At 33.7% G+C, this 22,052-nt stretch overlaps 1 protein-coding gene across 11 annotated transcripts in view; it reads right to left on the bottom strand.

Annotated features, from left to right (window-relative positions):
* Window positions 1–2,770: 2,770 nt before the first annotated feature.
* Window positions 2,771–22,052, bottom strand: part of LOC138692014 (zinc finger protein 596-like) — a 70,396-nt gene continuing 51,114 nt past the window's right edge. For 3 of the 11 annotated variants that reach the window (XM_069814786.1, XM_069814785.1, XM_069814789.1), the window contains 4 exons: window positions 17,588–17,730; window positions 15,089–15,186; window positions 13,549–13,686; window positions 11,167–11,218 (listed from right to left, as the gene is read on the bottom strand). Coding sequence is in view for 9 of the 11 variants with exons in the window: in XM_069814789.1 (XP_069670890.1) it covers window positions 17,721–17,730 (10 nt within the window). In the remaining 2 variants the exon portion in view is untranslated. Of the gene's footprint in view, window positions 4,911–11,135; window positions 11,219–13,548; window positions 13,687–15,088; window positions 15,187–15,508; window positions 15,939–17,587; window positions 17,731–19,763; window positions 21,248–22,052 lie in introns of those variants that run through there. The other 8 variants (XM_069814777.1, XM_069814779.1, XM_069814781.1 and 5 more) reach the window with 7 other exon arrangements.

Below are 22,052 nucleotides of genomic sequence, written 5' to 3' on the forward strand. Positions count from 1 at the left end.
GGTTGAAAAATCCTACTTTTATTTTCCATATTTTTCCATATTTTAGAGTTTAGTACATATTTTCGTTAATTTCCATATATTTTCCATATTTCATATAAAACAGTCCATATTATATTAGGTTTAACAATAAAACAAAACAAAATTCCATTAACTTTTAAAAATACATTTCAACAATAGAGATTTAAACACATGTTCAGTAATCCCTTTAACATCAGAGTTATTTGAAAATTAGCAGTCCTATCAACAATGGGAAAGTAAGTTACAAAACTGTATTAATTTAATTTAAAATTTTTAACAGACTTCAGTTGTGCAGCTCAACAGTTAAATGCCAGTCAGAGTACACATAGATTCAGTTTTGTAAATCATACTATAAAGACGGTAAATATGCCAAAAGTACGTCATTCAGTCAATTTAAAATCAAAACTAACAAGTTACATTTCAGAATTTAAAGAAGATGGTTTATCAACTGACAATAAAATATTATTTTGTAATTTGTGTCAGTGTGCAGTATCATCTACACAAAAGTTCCTGGTGCAACAACACATTACAACTAGTAAACATCAGGCCAACAAACAACTAAATTCCAAGCAGAGACAATTGTTTTTAACACAACCAACAACATCGAATGTAAGATCTGAGTTTAACATCGACCTGTGCCGTTCTCTCATCTCTGCTGATATTCCTCTCTACAAACTAAAGAATAAGGTCTTCAGGGAATTCCTTGAAAAATATACTCAACATACAATCCCGGATGAGTCAACACTTAGGAAGACGTATGCTCCATCCATCTACGATGAGACAATACAGAAGATAAGAGATGAAATTAAAGATAGTTCAATTTGGGTTTCCATTGATGAGACTCCCGACAAAGAAGGTAGACTTGTTGGTAATGTAGTTATCGGTTTGTTAAGTGAACAATATTCTGAACGAATTCTTTTACATTGTGATGTTCTAGAAAAGTGCAATAACAAAACTATAGTTAAACTGTTCAACGAAGCTATGGGTATCCTGTGGCCAAAGGGCATTATGTACGATAATGTGTTATTCTTTATTAGCGATGCTGCCCCTTATATGGTCAAAGCTGGACAAGCATTATCTGTTGTATATCCTAAATTGACTCATTTTACTTGTGTGGCGCATGCATTTCATCGTGTGGCAGAAGTGGTCAGAGACAATTTCCCTAAAGTAGATTTGTTGATTTCATCAGTGAAAAAAGTATTTCTCAAAGCTCCCAGTAGAGTTAACGTGTTGAAAGAAATGTACCCTGAAATTCCATTGCCACCAAAGCCAATTTTAACTAGATGGGGTACATGGCTAGAAGCAGTTGAATATTATGCCGAACATATAGACTCTATTAACAATGTTCTCCTTGCATTGGACTCTGAAGATGCAGTCTCAATTGATACTGCGAAAACAGTTACCTGTGACATAAGTGTGAAGAATGACTTAGCTCACATTCAGCATACATTTTCATGCATCATAAAAACGCTCAAAAGTCTCCAAAATAGGCACCTTTCACTATCTGAAAGTTTTGAAATTATAAATAGTACTGTGGAACAACTGAATCGTGGTAGAGGTAAAGTTGCAGATGCAGTAAGAGCTAAGGTGGACACTGTACTTTCAAAAAACCCTGGATATGAAGAACTACAAAAGGTTGTTGCTGTGATGAGTGGTGAATCAACAGTGAAGATTAACTTGGACTTATCCCCAGCAGACATTGTGAAATTGAATTATGTACCAGTTACTTCTTGTGACGTCGAACGCTCTTTTAGTCAGTATAAATCTATCCTCAGAGACAATAGAAGAAGATTCACTTTTCAGCACTTGAAAGAAATGTTTGTAACCTATTGTTATGGTAACAGACAATAAAAATTGTGTTTTGTTGAAACTACATTGGAAGATAAGGTACGTCCATTATATTTTTTGTTTAGTTTGATTAAAATGTACCAATATTTAACGTACATAGTCATTTTTTTATAATTTTAAGTCCATATTTAATTCCATATTTTGGTAAAAATCCATATTTAATTCCATATTTTGGTAAAAATAACTACATATATATTTACATATTTCATATATTTTTAGTCCATATAAATCCGTTCCCTGCTGATTACACATGAGTTACATAGGTGTAGAATTAAAGGAAAGTATGTAAACAAGATCCGAAAGATGTATCTTCTAGAAAGATACAATAAAGATAGGTAGGAATATTTTTTTTTTTTTTTTTTCGAAAAACACATTGGAAATTTGTTTCCGCACTTTCACCGTAGCTGAAACAAAACTAAGTGTCTGGAAAATATAAGGCCCCAGACCTCTTCTGTAGATGTACAGTCCCAGAAAAACAAATGACCTGCCTGAAACTCGATGCATTGCATACACTCAGTGCTCGAAAGCAGTGGTACACAAAAGATCACTTTACCAGTAATGGAAATTAATTTTACATCGATTGTAGTCGTAACGAGAGGGACATTTCACAAAGTTTACAAACTTTGTTTGTAAATTGTAAACTTCTCTTTCACAACCTTTGTTTGTAATGTTGAACTTCACAAAAGAAATCAATCTTTACGAATGAAATTTTGCGCATTTTACAAGTGTTTTTTTTTTTCACAATGAAGGACTAATTTTATAAATTTGTAAACTTCACTTGTAAAGTTAGCACATTTTCTACAATAGCTATGAGATGTGTGAAGTTTAATATAGCAACAAATTAAAGTTATATTTTTGAGTAACTGGATACCATGAAGAATTCAACTAAAGCAGTTTCGATGTTATTTAGTAGTTATAGTGACTCAGACTTTAGGCCTAATTACAGGAGACGTACACGTAAAATTTTCTGATCAAGAATTAATAACACGTTCATATCATTGGATGATTTTAATGAAAGTTTTCGAATGTGTCTCCTACAAGATATGCAACATCACATCCAACGATGAAAAATGTTGCCCTAATCTCAAAGTGAGAACTGCATTGCTTTGCATTGGTTACATAACAGCTTTCATTTCCATACCTTAACAGATAAGCGCGGAATTCATTAGATTTCAGTGTGCAGAAGTGACCACAGGGTAGTTGATATTGTTGGCAGAGTTAAATTCGAGGCACATTATTGATCACCAAATGTATCATCAAACAGGGTGAATTGAGACAGATTTTAGATATTATGTACTATATTGTTTCTGCAATAGTTCTTTTTACTATTTTTTATAATCCAGGTTATATCTCAGGATATATTTGAGCATTTGATTACATTTATATATCTCAAGTGTGTATAGTTAGTGGGGGTGACTTGACACACACATGGAAATCAATTTAAATCTCAAACAACACAGCCATGGAGATGTAATGAGACAGATATGTTTTTTTTTTAATAATTTAACACCACAGAAACATCCACAAATTTGAAAATCAATTAAGAATTACCTAATATACAACAGTATGAACAAAAGTCACATTTAGGAATGTGAAATATTTCAATTCCACATAACACAGCCATAACATAAAGTGGCTGAAAATGAAGTTTGTAAATCCAGATACTACCATATTCCACAGACATTACGTTACAATGGCCTAAAATCCACATGTAACAATGCAAATGTTTTGAGGTTACGAGAGATATTTTGCGTACACAACATACTGGAATGACTTCCCTGCTTTATACCCACGCGTTAGAGTATAATTTTCAAAGAACACCACAATTTTGTGCCTTCTTGCGTATGTCTTCCCCCAGGTATTGCACTCGCCATTGTATAAGCGTGCATGTATTTTCAAAATTACAGATTGCGAAAGATACTTTCCAGAGACGTCACATCAGAATACCTGTTAGTCAAGTGTGTAAAACTGAATGCATTCTTAAACGAAATGATTCGGAAAAATAATTTCCACAAACTTCACATCTGAATGGCTTATTCTTATGTAGAGCTGTATGCTTTTTTAGAAGACTCAGATATGCGTAGAGCTTACCACACTCGTGACACTTGTATCGAGCGTCATCTTTATATGCCGCGTGAACTAATACGTGTGTTTTGAGACTGCTCGAATAGGCATACGCTTTCCCACAGATATCGCACGTGTATGGTTTCTCACCCGTGTGTGAACGTATGTGGCTTTGCAGGGTAGCCAAAAACACGAAACCTTTACCACAAACATGACAATTCAACGGTTTTTCACCGCCGTGTAACAGTGAATGCTTTTCGAGATATGCCGATCGTGAAAAATTCTTACCGCACACATCACATCTGAATTGCTTTTCTAATGTGTGTCCTATTATATGATTTTTTAAATACATCAAACGGAAAAATTTCTTTCCACAGATATCACACGTGAACGGTTTATCGCCAACGTGTACAAGTGAATGATCTTTTAACTTCTTCGGTGCCGAGAAATGTTTCCCACACACATCACATCTAAATGGTTTCTCGGAACTGTGTGACGTTGCATGAGTTCTGAGACTCCCCAGCTGCAAAAAAGACTTTCCACACACGTCACAACTGAATGGTTTGTCACCTGTGTGTAAGCGTATATGCAATTTCAAATTTCCCGAAAAAATAAAACATTTCCCACAAACTTCGCAACTGAACGGTTTCTCGCCTGTGTGTATGAGTGAGTGCTTCTTGAGATATCTAGATAATGCAAATTTCTTTCCGCACACTTTGCAACTGAATGGCTTCTGGCCAGTATGCACGGTTTTATGGACTAGGAGATTACACCACTGCGAAAAATATTTTCCACACAGATCACATCGGAATGGTTTTTTACATTCGTGTACGGTTACATGTTTTTTTAAGCTTATCAGACGCGGAAAACACTTTCCACAAACTCCACATTCATATATCTTCTTTCCATGATGCAGGTCCTTGTCTTGTGAAATGTTGTCGCAGACAGTTGGTACTCCATTCTTATGAGTAAATGCAATGCTGTGAAGAAAGTGTGGATTAAGTACGAGCCATAATGAACAAAACACAATAAATCGGCAATATCAACATATAAGCACACACAGTAAAATATGTTATAGAGTATTATGTGACAGCAATTGTTCATTTCAAAATTTGCCATATTGAAAATTCTACAAGCTCAGAGGACAAGGCCGGTAACACACTTGAAGAGTCTTCGCTAGCGAGGAATGTGCTGGGAGAAAATTAAAAAATTGATAACATGGATTCAAATGGACGTCCACACACTGGAAGAGATTCTCGTTCGAGGCAAAAACCTCGCGCGTGTTTCTCGCTGGAATCGGTAGCTCAGCGAATTTTCTTGACACATTTATCAAAGATGTTTGACATTTATACTCTTTATAACGATTGAATATAGAAAAAGATATCATAGGTGGCGATGAATTGTATTGTGTTTATTTGAAAATGAGGAAAGATGGCTGATAATTGCAGTCAGAAACTTATCGAACTTACACGATGTCACCTGTGGGCTATTTATATGATACACGGGTTGAAAACTATAAAAACACGAAAATTAAAGAAGAAATCTGGAGACAAATATCAGATTATCTGAAAATAAATAGGGCTATATTTTATTTCGATGAGATTTAGTAATATTAATTAAACATTCGAAATAATGTATCTATATGTCCTAAAGGTTTACATAATTTTAATCAGAACAAAGCAAAGAATCCTCTATCATATCATGAATGGCAAAAAACTGTGGTCCATTCAACCTGAAATAACGCCTATTGTATCATCATTGAAATCGAAATCAGTGTCCATAACTCGCCCTTATTTTCGTAAGATACAATGAGATTTTCAGATATTTCTGGCTTTAATTATAGGCCTACTTTTTCTCTTCATTAACAAAATATGTTCATGTAACTCCATTTCCTCATCATCTGAATACTCAGATTCAACATAGGGTTCGTACGTAATTTGTAAAATGCGACAATGTACTTACAGGTTATATATTTAAGTACGACAATATACGTAAATACATAACCTATAATATATCCCCCAACGAGTCATTACTATAATTAGAAAAATGCTTTCTGCATGAAGGCAGTGCATAGATGATCATAGCGAGGTGTGATCTGTGATAGCGAGAACTCGCCAAGTGTGTGGAAGATTGCTCTATGCCTCTTTCTCGCTAGCGAAAACTCTTCAAGTGTGTTACGGGCCTAACTTTCAACATTTACAGGAAAAACAGGTAGATTTAGTTTTTGATAGGGAAGTACAAAACCCCAGCTCATCGATTTCTCTGTTCGACATAGGGATTTCAAATTACAACCTCTATCTTCAGACACTTTGTTTACAGGGGATGATAAACCACATCTACCTATAAAATTAAATAAAACACAATTCAGGCTATGCTTTTCTAAAATAGAGACAGAAACATGTCATTTAATTAATTAACTTTTAATTGATTACTTATTTATCAGTGTGACCCAACATTTTGGTAGGGTTTGCCTTGGGATACAGAATATCTCAAAATTCAATTTTAAATAAAATTATATAAACAGGTTTCAAACAAAGGAAAATAAGATACACAACAAAAGAAAAGACCTAGTACAATTTATATTGGATTGTACACAATGAAGATTCTGCCGAAATATTGCCACGGAAAATTTTTAATACCTCTCTTCTGCCTGTATTTTTCTCTCTACTGTACAAAAGCTTTCGTAATGGTGCCTCTCGCACCAAAGAAGAGACCAGTATCTGTGTTAATTTTAATGTTCCATTTTACTCACAGGAACTGATTTGTTGACTCGTAGATTTTTTTTTCTTCATTCAGTTCAGACAGCTGTGTGGTTGAGTTTTTAAATCTAAGACCTATTTCATAAAACTTGACAATTGTAAATTTTTATTTCATGAAACATTCCAAATGTCAGGGAAAACGCGTCAATATGTAGGCAATTTTTCAGATTCCTGTTCCTTAAAAGATTTAAAATAAAAACATATTTTCGATATGTCAAGAAAATCTGACAGCACGTTTCGTATGTCATAGAAAGTTGACAGTTTATTGTTCCAGTAGTTGGCCAATATTCTAATAATTGAGAATACTGAGTAATTGTATGATTTTAGTCATAATACTTTATTTTAAGTAAGTCATATTCAATACTAGCACAAGGAGAGAAAATAATGATTGTAGGGGGAACCATGCAGGACAAAGTTTTTTTAAGGAAGTATTAATCTAAATTTATAAGACGGGAATTAAACGATACCTTGGAAGATCTGGATTTCGCTGATGATATCTCTTTGCTCGCCCATAGTTTTCGTGATATGCAGAATAAAGTTAATACTTTATTAGAAGTAATAAAAGGGGCTCATATGAAAATAAACGTAAAAGAAATGAGATTAAATAGTAAAAAGACAGATAAAGTTATAATAAATAATAATAACATTGATACTGTTCAAGAATTTAAATATTTGGGTAGTATAATTGACAAGGATGGTGGAGGCTTTGAGGATGTAAAAAACCGAATAAAAAATGCAAATAGTGCATTTGTCCAGTTGTACCCAATATGGAAATCTTATATTATATCTAAATCTACAAAAATTAAAATCTTTAACAGTAATGTGAAATCAGTCTGATTATATGGCTGTGAGACATGGAAAACAAGTAAAATTATACAAAATAAACTGCAAACATTTGTTAATAGATGTTTACGAAGAATCTTAAAAATTAGATGGACAGATATAATCACAAACTCAGAACTATGGAAGATAACAAATCAGAAAGAAATCTCAATAGAAATCAAAAGACGAAAGTGGAATTGGGTAGGGCACACAATCAGGAAAGAAGATGGAGCAGTAGAAAGAATGGCTTTGGGTTGGAACCCCCAGGGTAGTAGAACAAGAGGAAGGCCAAAAAATACATGGAAGAGAACAGTTTTGGAGGAAATTGCTAGGGAGGGGAAAACATGGAGCGAAGTGAAGAAGTTGGCTACAAATAGGGTCCGATGGAGGCACTCTGTGAATGCCCTATGCTCCTCATGAGGAGATACAGGTGTTTGATTGATTGATTGATTAATGTAAATTACATTTTCTGTGAGTCTGTACTCATGGAAAATGGTTGTTGTTGTTGTTGTTGTTATCTAATGCTGGGCTTTGGCAACGAAGCCATTAGCTTTCTTGCTCTCCAATATTTCTCTGTGGTGGATCCACCATGTAGAACTTCACAGGTTATGAGATGATCTTCAGTCATTTCTTCTTCTTTGTTGCATAGAGGGCAATTTGGATTTGTGTAAATTCCTATTTTATTCAAGTGTTTGGCCAAATAATCGTGTTCTGTAAGCAGTCTGAATTTTGCTACTGCAGATTTACGAGGGATTTCTGGAATAATTTCTGTTTTTTTTTTTTATTAAAATGCTCCATTTTTTATCTTTGGCTTTGGTACACAGTGCTTGGTTTTGCTTGATTTTATATTTATTTTTAATTAGTCTTTTACCTTTAACAAATTTCGCTGCCCTATACTGGATTCTTTCTAACGAATTTATCTGATATATTGTGTAGGGATCCCAACATGTAGTTCCGTATTCCATTAACGGTCGCACTAACGTTAGATATGCTATTCCCTCAATTTGGGGCTAGCCTTTCTCAAGATTCTCAAAATAAAGTGAAGTGCCCTCCATGCTTTACCCGTAACATTATCAACATGCTCTCCCCAAGGAAGTTTGGAGTTTAAATACACTCCTAGGTATTTAAAACATTGTTCTTGCGGAATTACAACACCACTGAATTCGTAATTAAGAAAAGTTTCCTCTCGGGTTTTACAAAATGTTATAGATTTACTTTTAGAACCATTTATTTTCATCCTATGCTTTAACGCCCAGTTATAAATTTTTATTCAAGTCTGTTTGAATAGCATCTACATCTGAATTATTTCTAATCTTTCTATAGATAATTGTGTAAATTCCTATTTTATTCAAGTGTTTGGCCAAATAATCATGTTCTGTAAGCAGTCTGAATTTTGCTACTGCAGATTTACGTGGGATTTCTGGAATAATTTCTGTTTTTTTTTTATTAAAATGCTCCATTTTTTATCTTTGGCTTTGGTACATAGTGCTTGGTTTTCCTTGATTTTATATTTAGTTTTAATTAGTCTTTTGATGGATGTAAAAGGTAGGCTTGTATTTGTATTCTGAATAAAATTGGAACCTTTTTTTGCAAGAAAGTCAGCAGTTTCATTTCCAGCAATTCCGCAATGTGCAGGTATCCATTGCAATTGAATTCTTTTCTGTAGTTTTTGAAGTTGTTGGATCATTTTGTGACATTCTTTAATTTGGATTGACATCATTTTATATGAATTTATTGCATATAATGCTGCTTTAGAATCAGAGAGAATGATAGCAATTTGAAATTTATCTATTCTGTATAGTACGTTGTATTAGCAAAACAGCAGCTGAAAATACGAGATTTGCTGCACAGAACAAAAAGAAATAAAACACTGGATTCAAATTAATTTTATGTGTTCTTACACTGGATCGGAAACGGAGCTCAGAATTACGTAACTGCTGACGCATATCGATTATCGAAATTATTGCACAGCTCTTCATGAGAACAGCGAATTTGTCAAAACTTGGATGGAGTTGTTTACGGGCCCTCGACGAAAAAAAAAAGTGGTTGTTGACACGAATGTCCTTTCTTTCTTAGTCGAATTTAGAATTAATTATAATTTTCTCGCTGTTCATAATTGAGATTCTGATGGCGGTTACTAATTTCAACAAATTCAATAATGGTGTGCATTATGGATCATCCGATCATATCAATTCATATACATTACATTTATAATAGTACATTATGCAACGAGCCTATAATGGTAGTAACTAAGACGCAAGTATGTTTGCTTATGAAACGAGCGCAAGCGAGTTTCATAAATTTCATATGAGCGTCTTAATTACCATTATAGGCAAGTTTGATACGACTTTTTATGCTCGACCATATTTCTAACTTGAAATTATTCATAAGTTTTCATGTTATGGTTATGTTAAGTGACGAACAGAACTGACCTGAATTGTGAGATGTGCGAAAGTATTGACTTTTTCCGAGGAACAATAATGTCATTGACCTTGATATAATTTAGAGAATAACATGAACTAATTTTGATATAACCTGGAAATTGATTTAGAATTGAAAAACGAGATGAAAAATTGAATTTATTTGAATATTATTTACAATTAACGCTAATTATTATAGTAACAGAACATAACCTTCTGCGACAGTATTGGATTTCCAGCCTCCGTGGCATTTCCCTAGTTGTCTTTCGATTGCATATCCGAGAATAATCGAAAACCTGAACTTTAATGAATAGGTGTGCTTTAATGACATGCATTAAAGGACTGCTACCAGGTGTATAATTACTACATTTCGGCATGGTGGAGCATAAAAGTATATAATAAATAAGAAGAAATAATATGCTACCGATCTCACATGTTTACACATACTTTGTACTTGTCATGTTTATGAAATGCTTGTTCCATGAAGCTGACGAGTCCTACAAACATGATAATTCTATAAATATGTCAGAATAGACATAGTAACATTTTATGCAAATCTAGTCTTTCAGGTGAAGCTCCCTGTAAAGCAGATTTGAATAATTTCAAGGGAAAAATTGTTCCGGGGCCGGGTATCGATCCCGGGACCTCTGGTTGAACGTACCAGCGCTCTACCACTGAGCTACCCGGGAACTCCACCCGACACCGTCCCAACTTCTCCCTTTATATCCACACAACTCGTGTGGGCTGACGAAACGCCAGAGACCCACAACGAGTGCACACAATCTCTGTGTGACTTGGAACGTTGTACGTTAACAGAAAACCACAATTCCAAGTCACACAGAGATTGTGTGCACTCGTTGTGGGTCTCTGGCGTTTCGTCAGCCCACACGAGTTGTGTGGATATAAAGGGAGAAGTTGGGACGGTGTCGGGTGGAGTTCCCGGGTAGCTCAGTGGTAGAGCGCTGGTACGTTCAACCAGAGGTCCCGGGATCGATACCCGGCCCCGGAACAATTTTTCCCTTGAAATTATTCAAAATTATAGTAACATTTGTTTTCTGACAATTCTTGCATTTTTTCACAAATGCAATTTTCGAATTATCGATCATGTAGGAACTACCAGTAATTACAGATTTCTCTCCTTCCTTATTATTTAAATAAAATAGTGAAACCTATAAATAAATAAAGCCTCACGCACTTCACTCACCTATCTGTTAAGACTTCATCCTCTTCTACTGTTACTTCCAGTTTGACCTCCTGCTTGACTTGATCCAACTGATATGACTCTTCCTGTAGGAGAAGATTAGGTAAAGCAAAGATAAAAGGCGAAAATAGTTGAACAATCAATGACTTGATTTGAAATCCTACTTAATCCAGTATATAACTGAAAGCCAGCTCTTAACATAAGAACATTTTGTAACAAATATCGTGCCTCAAGTAACATTTATATAAAGAATAAGCTAATTGAAAGAGTCATTGAGTATGATACTCGAATCATATCATATCTTAGGAAACGATTCCACTTGCAGATGAGTAGGATTCAGGGAGATGAAGTTGAAAAATAATCCACTCTTTATGGCTAAAATTGGTCATGGAACTCTGAAACTAATTTTAGATATTTCAAAATTTTCAGCAAGCATATGACTGAAATAGAAGCAAAATTTAGTAAATGCCTAAAAGACGTTGTAATTCGTGGGAAAATAATTTCGTTAGTGTAAACAAAATTAGAAGCAATTACTTCTATGTGATATACTATTACGTTCAGTTACTGTTCATAAGGTTCAAATAATAATAATAATAATAATAATAATAATAATAATAATAATAATAATACTTACTTACTTACAAATGGCTTTTAAGGAACCTGGAGGTTCATTGCCGCCCTCACATAAGCCCGCCATCGGTCCCTATCCTGTGCAAGATTAAGCCAGTCTCTATCATCATACCCCACCTCCCTCAAATCCATTTTAATATTATCCTCCCATCTACGTCTCGGCCTCCCTAAAGGTATTTTTCCCTCCGGTCTCCCAGTCCTATTCCGAGGCTTACTGTAGGAATTCGTAACAAGCTGTTTTTTACGGTGATGGGTTGTTAGCCCTTCGCCCAACCCCCAAGCTGGAGGACCACCCCTTATCGGCTGTCCACGACTGCTTATTCAATATATTCGCAGCTACCCTCCATATCTGGAGGCCGTCTCCTCTATCCGCAACCTGAGGACGCGCCATGCCGTGGTGATAGGGACCCACCATACATGGAATAATAATAATAATAATAATAATAATAATAATAATTATTTATTTATTTATTTAGAATATTAACGTGCAAAACAACAGCATAAGGCCAATTAAAGTTTAGCACGATACAAAACAGAACAAAACAACAAATGATGATGAGAATGAATGTTAGAAAATGGCAATGAGATGAAATACAAACAATATAATGGTCTACATCAATCATAGATCAAATAAAAATTATAAAATCATAAATTAGTCCAATAAGATAATTAAAATAATGGAATAGTCTACCTTAATCAATTGACCAAATGCAAGAGAAAAAAAAATGGACAAATAATTATTAAAATTAGATCAGTGAGAAAAAAAACTCAGATATACTACACATTAAATGGATCCAAGTTGAATCCATGCAAATTAGCATATTTAATGCATCTGCAGACCGGAGAGAGAGAGATTTAGGATTCTTATTATAAAACAATTTATGAAATCTTAAACCCTTAGCAGGAATACGAAGACTGATATTGCTTATGAAAGATTCACAATCAATATCACCCTTAATGACTTTGCAAAAAAATAAATAATCAAGATCATGACGTCTGGTGAACAAACTACCGCAATTGAAATAATTGCATTTAATCTCATAGTTATAATCGGAATTTGGTAAAAATCTATAAGAACACAAGGAAATAAATTTTCTTTGAATATTCTCCAATTTAGCCGAGTCAGTGGAAGTAATGGAGTTCCATACAACAGATGCATATTCAAGCTTGGATCTAACCAACGTATAGTATAAAATTAATAAACACATAGGAGTGGAAAAAGAATAAGTTATAGACCTAATAATAATAATAATAATAATAACAATAGTGAGCATCCTAAATTAAATGAACAACGATCACTTAAAATAACATTTAAAGTAAATCTAATTTGTATCTTAATCCTAAGTTCGAACTAAAATCCATCAGTATGTGTACTTACCAAACATTAGTCCCAAGTACATCAATCATGTCGAGTTTGGTTATCCACGCTACTTAAAAAAAATCAATTAACTATTTTAAACCAGGAACAAACAAGTTTACTCACCTACAACCGGAGTAACTGAGAGTGTTGCTATATAGTGGACTGTCAATTAAATTAAAAGTGGACGAGGTAAAAATTATTTTCAGTGTTAAAGAAAGCATCAAAATAGATATGAGTTAGTGATTTTACAGCATCACAGTCCCTACGACGAAAAATGGAACGGAAATATCACGGCTACAGGCTGGAGAATTGGATCGCATGAGAGCAACAATCATATTACCTGGTGACCTGCCTGTAGCAACCAAATTAGCCGGCAAATAACAGAGGGAGAACTACTGACCAATTCATTTCATAATCTATACTCACATCAATCTCACTTTTCACGATAGGAAAGTCAACTGACTCAGTAATTTCATCAAATGTCATCTCTGACTTAACATCATAACTCCGGTCTATACATTCTGTCTTTATTCTGGTCACGTGGAGATCTAATAAATTTTCCTCCTGCAAAACACAAAACATAATAATTATATAATGTATTATCATATGTAATTCTTGACGAAAAAACAGAAATAATTTTGAAGTCTCTCCACTCTATTACCCTATTACTCATGGTGTCAACGAAAGCATATTTATACACTCCTAAGTCAGTACTAAATAATAATAATAATAATAATAATAATAATAATAGTAATAGTAATAATAGTAGTAGTAATAATAATAATCATAATAATAATAATAATAATAGTAATAATAGTAGTAGTAATAATAATAATAATAATAATAATAATAGTAATAATAGTAGTAGTAATAATAATAATAATAATAATAATAATAATAATAATAATAATGATATTAAAAATAATAATAATATCTATTTTATTCATCCATTTATTGATATTTGTGTGCTGGACAACAGCCATTGGCCAATAAAAGTTCACACAGTGATACAATTAATACAATAAAATGAACAACTACGGTACAAATTAAATAATTAAGATAACAACAAAACGAAGAACATAGCTTACAATGATTAATTTACAAGAATTAATACAATAAAATTTTATGGAAATATTAATAATAATAATAATAATAATAATAATAATAATAATAATAATAATAATAGTAGTGGTAGTAGTAATACTACTACTACTACTACTACTAGTAATAATAATAATAATAATACTAATAGTAATAATAATTAGTAATAATAATCATAATAATAATAATGGTAATAGTAGTAAAATAATAATAATAATAATAATAATAATAATAATAATAATGATATTAAAAATAATAATAATATCTATTTTATTCATCCATTTATTGATATTTGTGTGCTGACCAACAGCCATTGGCCAATAAAAGTTCAGCAAAGTGATACAATTAATACAATAAAATGAACAACTACGGTACAAATTAAATAATTAAGATAACAAAACGAAGAACACAGATTACAATGATTAATTTACAAGAATTAATACAATAAAATTTTATGGAAATATAAATAATAATAATAATAATAATAATAATAATAATAATAATAATAATAAATGGCTTGAGGGCAGCTGCCCTTGAGAGTAAGGGTTGTCAAAAGGCACAGCATACTAAACAAATAGAAATAAAATTTGCACTATCAGTATTATTATTGTTATTATTACACAATTATTGTACAATATCACCTTCAGATTCCTACTAAAGGATTAACATTTCATAAAATTGTATATACTTGTAAATCTAGATCTCTTTGACCGGGTTCGTATATGCAAGGCATACAGAGAGCCTAAATTAACCTAACCTAACCTAACTAACCTGTCACAAATTCCTGCACCGTAGAACTTAGAGCGTCGCGTACTGTATTGTTACAAAATACGCTTTAAAAAATTGATAGAAACACTGAATATACCTCAGACACAGGCTTCTTCTCCTCTATATCTGTGTTATCACTACCTTGCATAGCCAGTGGGTCGACCTCAGGTGCTATCCTGATCACGTCCATTACGACTGAAAAAGAGGAAAGGCATGAAGAAACTTAAGCTTTCCATTTATGGCTGCGAGAGCTAAAATAAAACATGCACGTGAACAAAGCTCTTTTATGCTCTTTCTGGGAATAAAATGATAAATTTCACTCTTCCTTCCCCTCTGAACAAGAAAATTCTCGAAATAAATTGTTGGCACTGAAAGTCAATTTTCTTAAGTGTGATGATACGCAATCGACAAACACAGACATATCAATCTGCTGTTTCAGTCTTTTAAGATACATTGTTGAAAATGAGAAGATTGTACACTGAACTATTTCCAGAATAGAAAAATGTAGCCTACATACCTCCTTTTGGTTGTAACTTTAAAGCAAATAGCCACGTCCAATATTAGCAAAGGGTAATAGACCAGAAAAATGAAAATTGATTTCCTGCGTTCTGCATATTCAACAAAGAGCACAATCAAGGATGCCGTGACGGATGTTGATTTATACGTACCGTACCAGACCATCAAACATAATCGCCTATGCGAAGGAAGTTATGTAACATGGTCACACATGTTTTTGCCCTGTATAGGCACTAATGCACTACTATGATTAATGTTATATTTAATTACCTTTTCAACTGTATATGTTATTTTTCCTTGAAATTATGCGTAAAGATAAAAGGTTCAGTATATATGCGCCACTGTAAACGAATTTTTCATACTTCCATCACCTCACACTACATTTTGCTTCTTGTACTACGATATACAGGATTAGTTAAAAGTCTCGCAACATCTAAATAACTTGGTATGTGGTGATAACCATATACGGTACTAAGAACTCAATAATGGCATTACCGGGTTTTTCTACTTCCGGTAACCGGAAGTAACTAGTATTCTCTTATTTTAAATGGAGTACTTTATACATGAGCTGTTCCATCTCAAATCGACCGAAATATAGAGAAAATTGACCATACAATTTTTAAATAAAATGAAACCTTTTTTGTACGTAGAGAACTGTGATACAATGCGTTGTGCAAAGTTTGAGGCATCAGAACATCATAGTGTTTAAATTTAAAATATTTAAATTTATCGTATTTTCATAAAGCAACTTTAAAAATCTTGTAGCTCCGAAACCCTTTCACCCAATGATCAAAATATCAAAATCATGGTTTATTTTGCTGCTGAGAAATTAAAGTTTATATTGATATATAAACAGATTTTCTTACTTTTTATGGAAATGGAGAAATTTACATTTTTCCTCATTAAGACGCCTTTGCCAAGAAAAAATTTTTTAAAAATATATAGTTAAATTCCACATTGAAAGTACAAACAAACACATATTTTGTACTGATGGTATGTTGATAAGAAAGTATTCAAAATATCAAGTAAAGAAAATAAATATTACGCGCGTGAACTAACCAGCTGACTGTGAGACGGGACCTAGCCTAGAGAAACAAGGCCAGGAGACAAATAAGTGATGTTTCGTCTAGTAGCGCATAGCTGGGCTAGCTTTATCACAAGTTTTCATAAACACAGGAGTAAAATGACGCCCAACGCTCGCTTATCTTCAGCTCTCGGCCAGTGCGTGCGGTACTGCGCCGTTCAAGTCCAGGCGTGTGAAAGTAATCTAATACCCTCGAAACTTATTGCTATACCTCTAAGCAAACAATGCCGAATTTCTCTTAATAATGCAGGTTTTTTTCTCAATATTTTTTTTACATTTTACAAATTGGCAAAATGCCTAGAAGTAAGTAAAATCAGATGATCTGTCTCGCTGCATAAAATAAAAATTAGGATTACTTCTCAACATAACCTACCAAATGTCAGCTTCAAAATGAGCTCCCGTTCAATGTTCTGCAGTAAATGGTTCCAGAGTTCTGAGCGCTCAAAGAGGCTTGTTTTTATAAAATACGCTAAATTTGTCGCTCAACAATACGAAAACCGTTTGACTTTCGATAGTATATCTTTGAAAATGCACTCCTCTCAGCACCATGTATAAATAGGGAAAAAATTAGAGTATAAAAAAATGCGAGGTTTTTTACTGATCGATTTCATTATGGAATAGCCCATATATATATATATATATATATATTGTCCACACCTGTGGAGTAACGGTCAGCGCGTCTGGCTGCGAAACCAGGTGGCCCGGGTTCGAATCCCGGTCGGGGCAAGTTACCTGGTTGAGGTTTTTTCCGGGGTCTTCCCTCAACCCAATACGAGCAAATGCTGGGTAACTTTCGGTACTGGACCCCGGACTGATTTCACCGGCATTATCACCTTCATATCATTCAGACGCTAAATAACCTAGATGTTGATACAGCGTCGTAAAATAACCCAATATATATATATATATATATATATATATATATAAATGCTCATTAAGAGCTGTACCCACACTTGATACGTGATAATTCTGTTAAATTCACTTCTCTCCATATACCTCAGATAAAGGCTTCACCTCTTCTGTATGTGTTACCACTTGTTTGTATGGCAAGTGTGTCGACATCATATGCTATCTTCATCACGTCCATCTCGAATGAAGAAAATAAAACACACGTGACCCACATTCTTCTTTATTGGCTCCTGTAAGAGGGCAGGCCACCAATGAATGAAGGTAATTATAGCTACGAGGTTTGAACACCTGTGTCCTCTATCACTGTGGTCCAAGGAACACGGATCCATTCAACACTGACAGATGAACCGACCAATAGTAAATTTCCCCATTTTTTTTTTTTAATTCAAAGCTTAGAGAATTTTATACAAATATTTTATCTGTACTAATTTAAAGAGATATAAGCAGAATAACAGCTAGCGAAATGAAGTTCATGAAAAGAACAGCTGGATACACAAAGTTAGACAAAAAGAAAAATGTAGATATCCTTCAAGAACTTCAGATCTTTTCGGTTATGGACTATATACTGGGTCATTTCCAGAATATGTATAACATCCATCAATTTTTACCCTTCCCATTATTGCATTTATAATGATAGAGTTATCAATTTCTGACAGTGAGTAGTATCGATACTAATGCTGTAAATGTCACAAGAATTATTTCCTTCATGCGAAATATTTCACGAGAATAAAATAAAATTCTCATAATGACAGCTAAAATTCCGTGTCTATACTAATTAAGTTTTTAAAATGGAGTATGATTATGTCCAGATAAAGGTTTGTTTAATAATGTAATTGAGAAAAAAATTAAAGAAATATTTGATATTATCAAAACTTCTTCATTTATGTCTGAGTTTATATTTCCTTACATATTATTACATAATTACTCTAGTCCAGTAAGTCAGTCAGGTCTGTTATACTATTCTGTTCCTATGGATACACAGGTGAAAAAGAAATCCCACAGATGTTAGCACAAGCCAAGATGATGCACAAAGACCCATTTTGATTGTACTTCTATGCTCACTCATTTTGATTTGGCGAGTTTGTGCGTCAAACTCTTGCATTGTGTTTTAGTCTAAGCATGCATTTTTACTCTGTCAGATCTGTTTGTGTTGTGTTTTCCTCAAATAACAATATGTAAAGTCAAGATCAAGGGGACATAATAGTGCACGTGTCCAGTAGTTAAGTTGCTATTTTGAAGATTTTTAAGCAAAAAAATTTTAGGTTCGCACATGCTTATTTGCTTTGTCAAGTCTGTTACCAGTCAGATCTGTTACTCTGTCATGTCTGTTACATCATTCAAAACAGTGCCGTAAAGCAAGGTGAGTGTACAATGGCTGATTACTATGGAAGAGACATTGCAATAATTCGTTTTATTTTATTCACGAAACTTGAACAAAGAAATAGATGACACGATTTAAATATTATTCATGGATTCTATTTGTTTAATATTTTGTACGAGGAAAAATGCATTATAGGTCTGTAAGTTCTCGATCACTTTAATAATAAAAAAAATATATTTACTTTCAAAACCGTTACAATACATAACGGAAAAATACAACTCGTTTCTTCTCATAAGGGGAGAGGACGGTACTTTTTAAAACGTTTTTCCTACTCGGTGTAAAATATTAATTTTTTGTATGTAGAGAGCTCATACCTGTAGACGCTCAACCAAAAATAAATATTTTGAAAAAAAAAAAAATTATTTGGGGCCCAGATTTGAAAAAAAATATATATATACCCAATGCAGGATTTTACTAAAAGCGATAGATTCATCCCGTTTTTTGCAATGTACTTGCAAAAGCATGCTCTACAAACTGTCTGTAACAGAATTTTGATATTAGTCAATACGTTAGTAAAATAAACAATTAAAATTTAATAACACTTTTCTGAATCCTTTCTTGCAAACAAACGGACGTAGTTTTAAAATTAAATCAATTACCGGTAACAACATTCTCTTACAAAGAAAAGTTTGCTAATAGTCTAATTAATGTGTGTTCTAAATTTCATGCATGTATCTTTAATAGTTCATAAATTATACCCATTTTTGTCTTGCAATGTAGCAAAAAAATGAAGTTACCGTAAACCGATAAAATGGGGCTAGTGATTTAAAAACACACAGCGCAGAAAGTTTAAACATGGCGTCTCAACATCCGATAAGGGCACAAATACCCACGAAATGTTATGCAATGCATTCCACACATATCAAAGAGTATTTTAAAGAAAAAAAAAAATCTTTTTGAAAATTCAATTTACCGGAAAAAACAATAAAAGGGGTCGAGTGATTTAAAAATTCATAACGCAGGAAGTTAAAAAATGGCGTCTCAACATCTGATAAGGGCAAAAATACCCACAAAATATTATGCTATGCATTCCACACATATCAGAGCATTTTAAATATTTTTTTTCTTGAAAATTTACTCATTTTTCACCAAAAAATACCATTCTCTCCCCTGAAACTGAAAAAGTGATTTTCTTATTACACAGTTCATCTTAAAATAAATCAAGTACATGCTCCTTCAGTGTTTATTTTCATTATAACTATTAGAAACTGATTAAAATGGTTGAACAAATGAATGGACGCCACTGCCATCACCTGATTTCTTCCCCTCCCCCAACTCCTGCTGCACAGTTGATGTCTAAGGGATGGAACTGAGCAGCGAGCAAACTGTATTCAGATGACGACTCATGTACTAACTCAATTAACATTCTATATACTTAATCTTGTTCTTTCCATCATTCTTCTGCGTTTCAACACCAGGATCTCAACAGCTTTTTTCATGCGAGTCTCTGCTGATTTCTCTGCTTTTCTGCAAATGCGATTTGATATCTCCCAATCGAAAAGAATGCTTTCCTCATAGATCACTACTACTTATCATTTATGTGTGTGAGGACATGCCTCTTAACATTTGCCAAAAATGAGAAAAATTTTCCACAAACATCGCATTTGAATGGCTTGTCGCCTGTGTGTATGCGTCCATGCTTTTTCAAAAACCCCGAGTCCGAAAAACTCTTTCCACACACATCACAACTGAACGGCTTTTCGCCAGTGTGTGAGCGTGAATGTCTTCTCATTTGCGCTAACAGCGAAAAGCACTTACCACATACATCACAACTGAATGGCTTCTCACTTGTATGGATGCGTACATGGGTCTTAAGATTTCCAGACATCGAAAAACACTTCCCACAAACATCGCACTTGAAAGGCTTGTCGCCAGTGTGTACCCGCCCATGCTTTTTTAATGATCCTGATTCCGAAAACATTTTTCCACAAACTTCACATGCGAAAGGCTTCTCGCCGGTGTGTGTGCGTACGTGAACTCTGAGGGAACCTAATTGTGAAAAATGTTTGCCGCATACGTCACAAACGGCCGTCTTATCGCGCGAGTGAACGACTGCATGACTTTTTAGATGTCCTGATTCCGAAAACTTTTTACCACACAAGTCACAACTAAAAGGCCTCTCGCCAGTGTGCGATCGCACATGCCTGATGAGGCCTGACCAATATAGAAAATTCTTTCCACACACAAAACAACAGATCTTCTCGCCTTTATGTACTGTTCTATGATTTATGAGAGCCGGTAATTCCTGAAAACACATTCCGCAAACATCACAATTGTACATAATCGTTTTCTTCATAACATTAATGTCATCTTCTACTACATCGTAGCAGGGAGCTGCTACTCCATTCTTGAGGATATCAACAATGCTGTTAAAAAATATGATTTCATTATATTCAAGGTAGAATTTATTATAATTACGAACAAAAGCGACGTTCCTAATATGGATTCCACAACAACCGCCTTTTTATCGTTTCAGGTATTTAAGGCACTGCTACAAAGAGTTTTTGCTAGCGAGAAATGTGTTGCGAGAAAGACGCGGAGCCTTCCTCCACACACTTGGCGAGTTCTCGCTATCACAGATCACACCTCGCTATGATCATGTATGCACTGCCTTCATGCAGAAAGCATTTTTCTGATTATAGTAATGACTCGTTGGGGGAAATATTATAGGTTATGTATTTACGTATATTGTCGTACTTAAATATATAACCTGTAAGTATATTGTCGTACTTTACAAATTACGTATGAACGCTATGTTGAATCTGAGTATTCAGATTATGAGGAAATGGAGTTACATCAACATATTTTAATGAAAAGAAAAAGTAGGCCTAAAATTAAAGCCAGAAATATCTGAAAATCACAAAGTATCTTACGAAAATAAGGGCGAGTTTTGTACACTGCTTTCGATTTGAATGATGAAACGTTTAGGAGTTATTTCAGGTTATGTGGACCACAGTTTTTTGCCATTCATGATATGATAGAGGATTCTTTGCTATATTCTGATTAAAATTACGTAAACTGTTAAGACATACAGATACATTATCTCAAATGTTAAATTAATACTATTAAATCTCATCAAAATAAAATATAGCCATATTTATTTTCAGATAATCTGATATTTGTCTCCAGATTTCTTCTTTAACTTTCGTGTTTTTATAGTTTTCATCCCGT

This window comes from Periplaneta americana, chromosome 16 (genome assembly GCF_040183065.1).
Source record: "Periplaneta americana isolate PAMFEO1 chromosome 16, P.americana_PAMFEO1_priV1, whole genome shotgun sequence".
Classification (NCBI taxonomy): Eukaryota; Metazoa; Arthropoda; class Insecta; order Blattodea; family Blattidae; genus Periplaneta; species Periplaneta americana.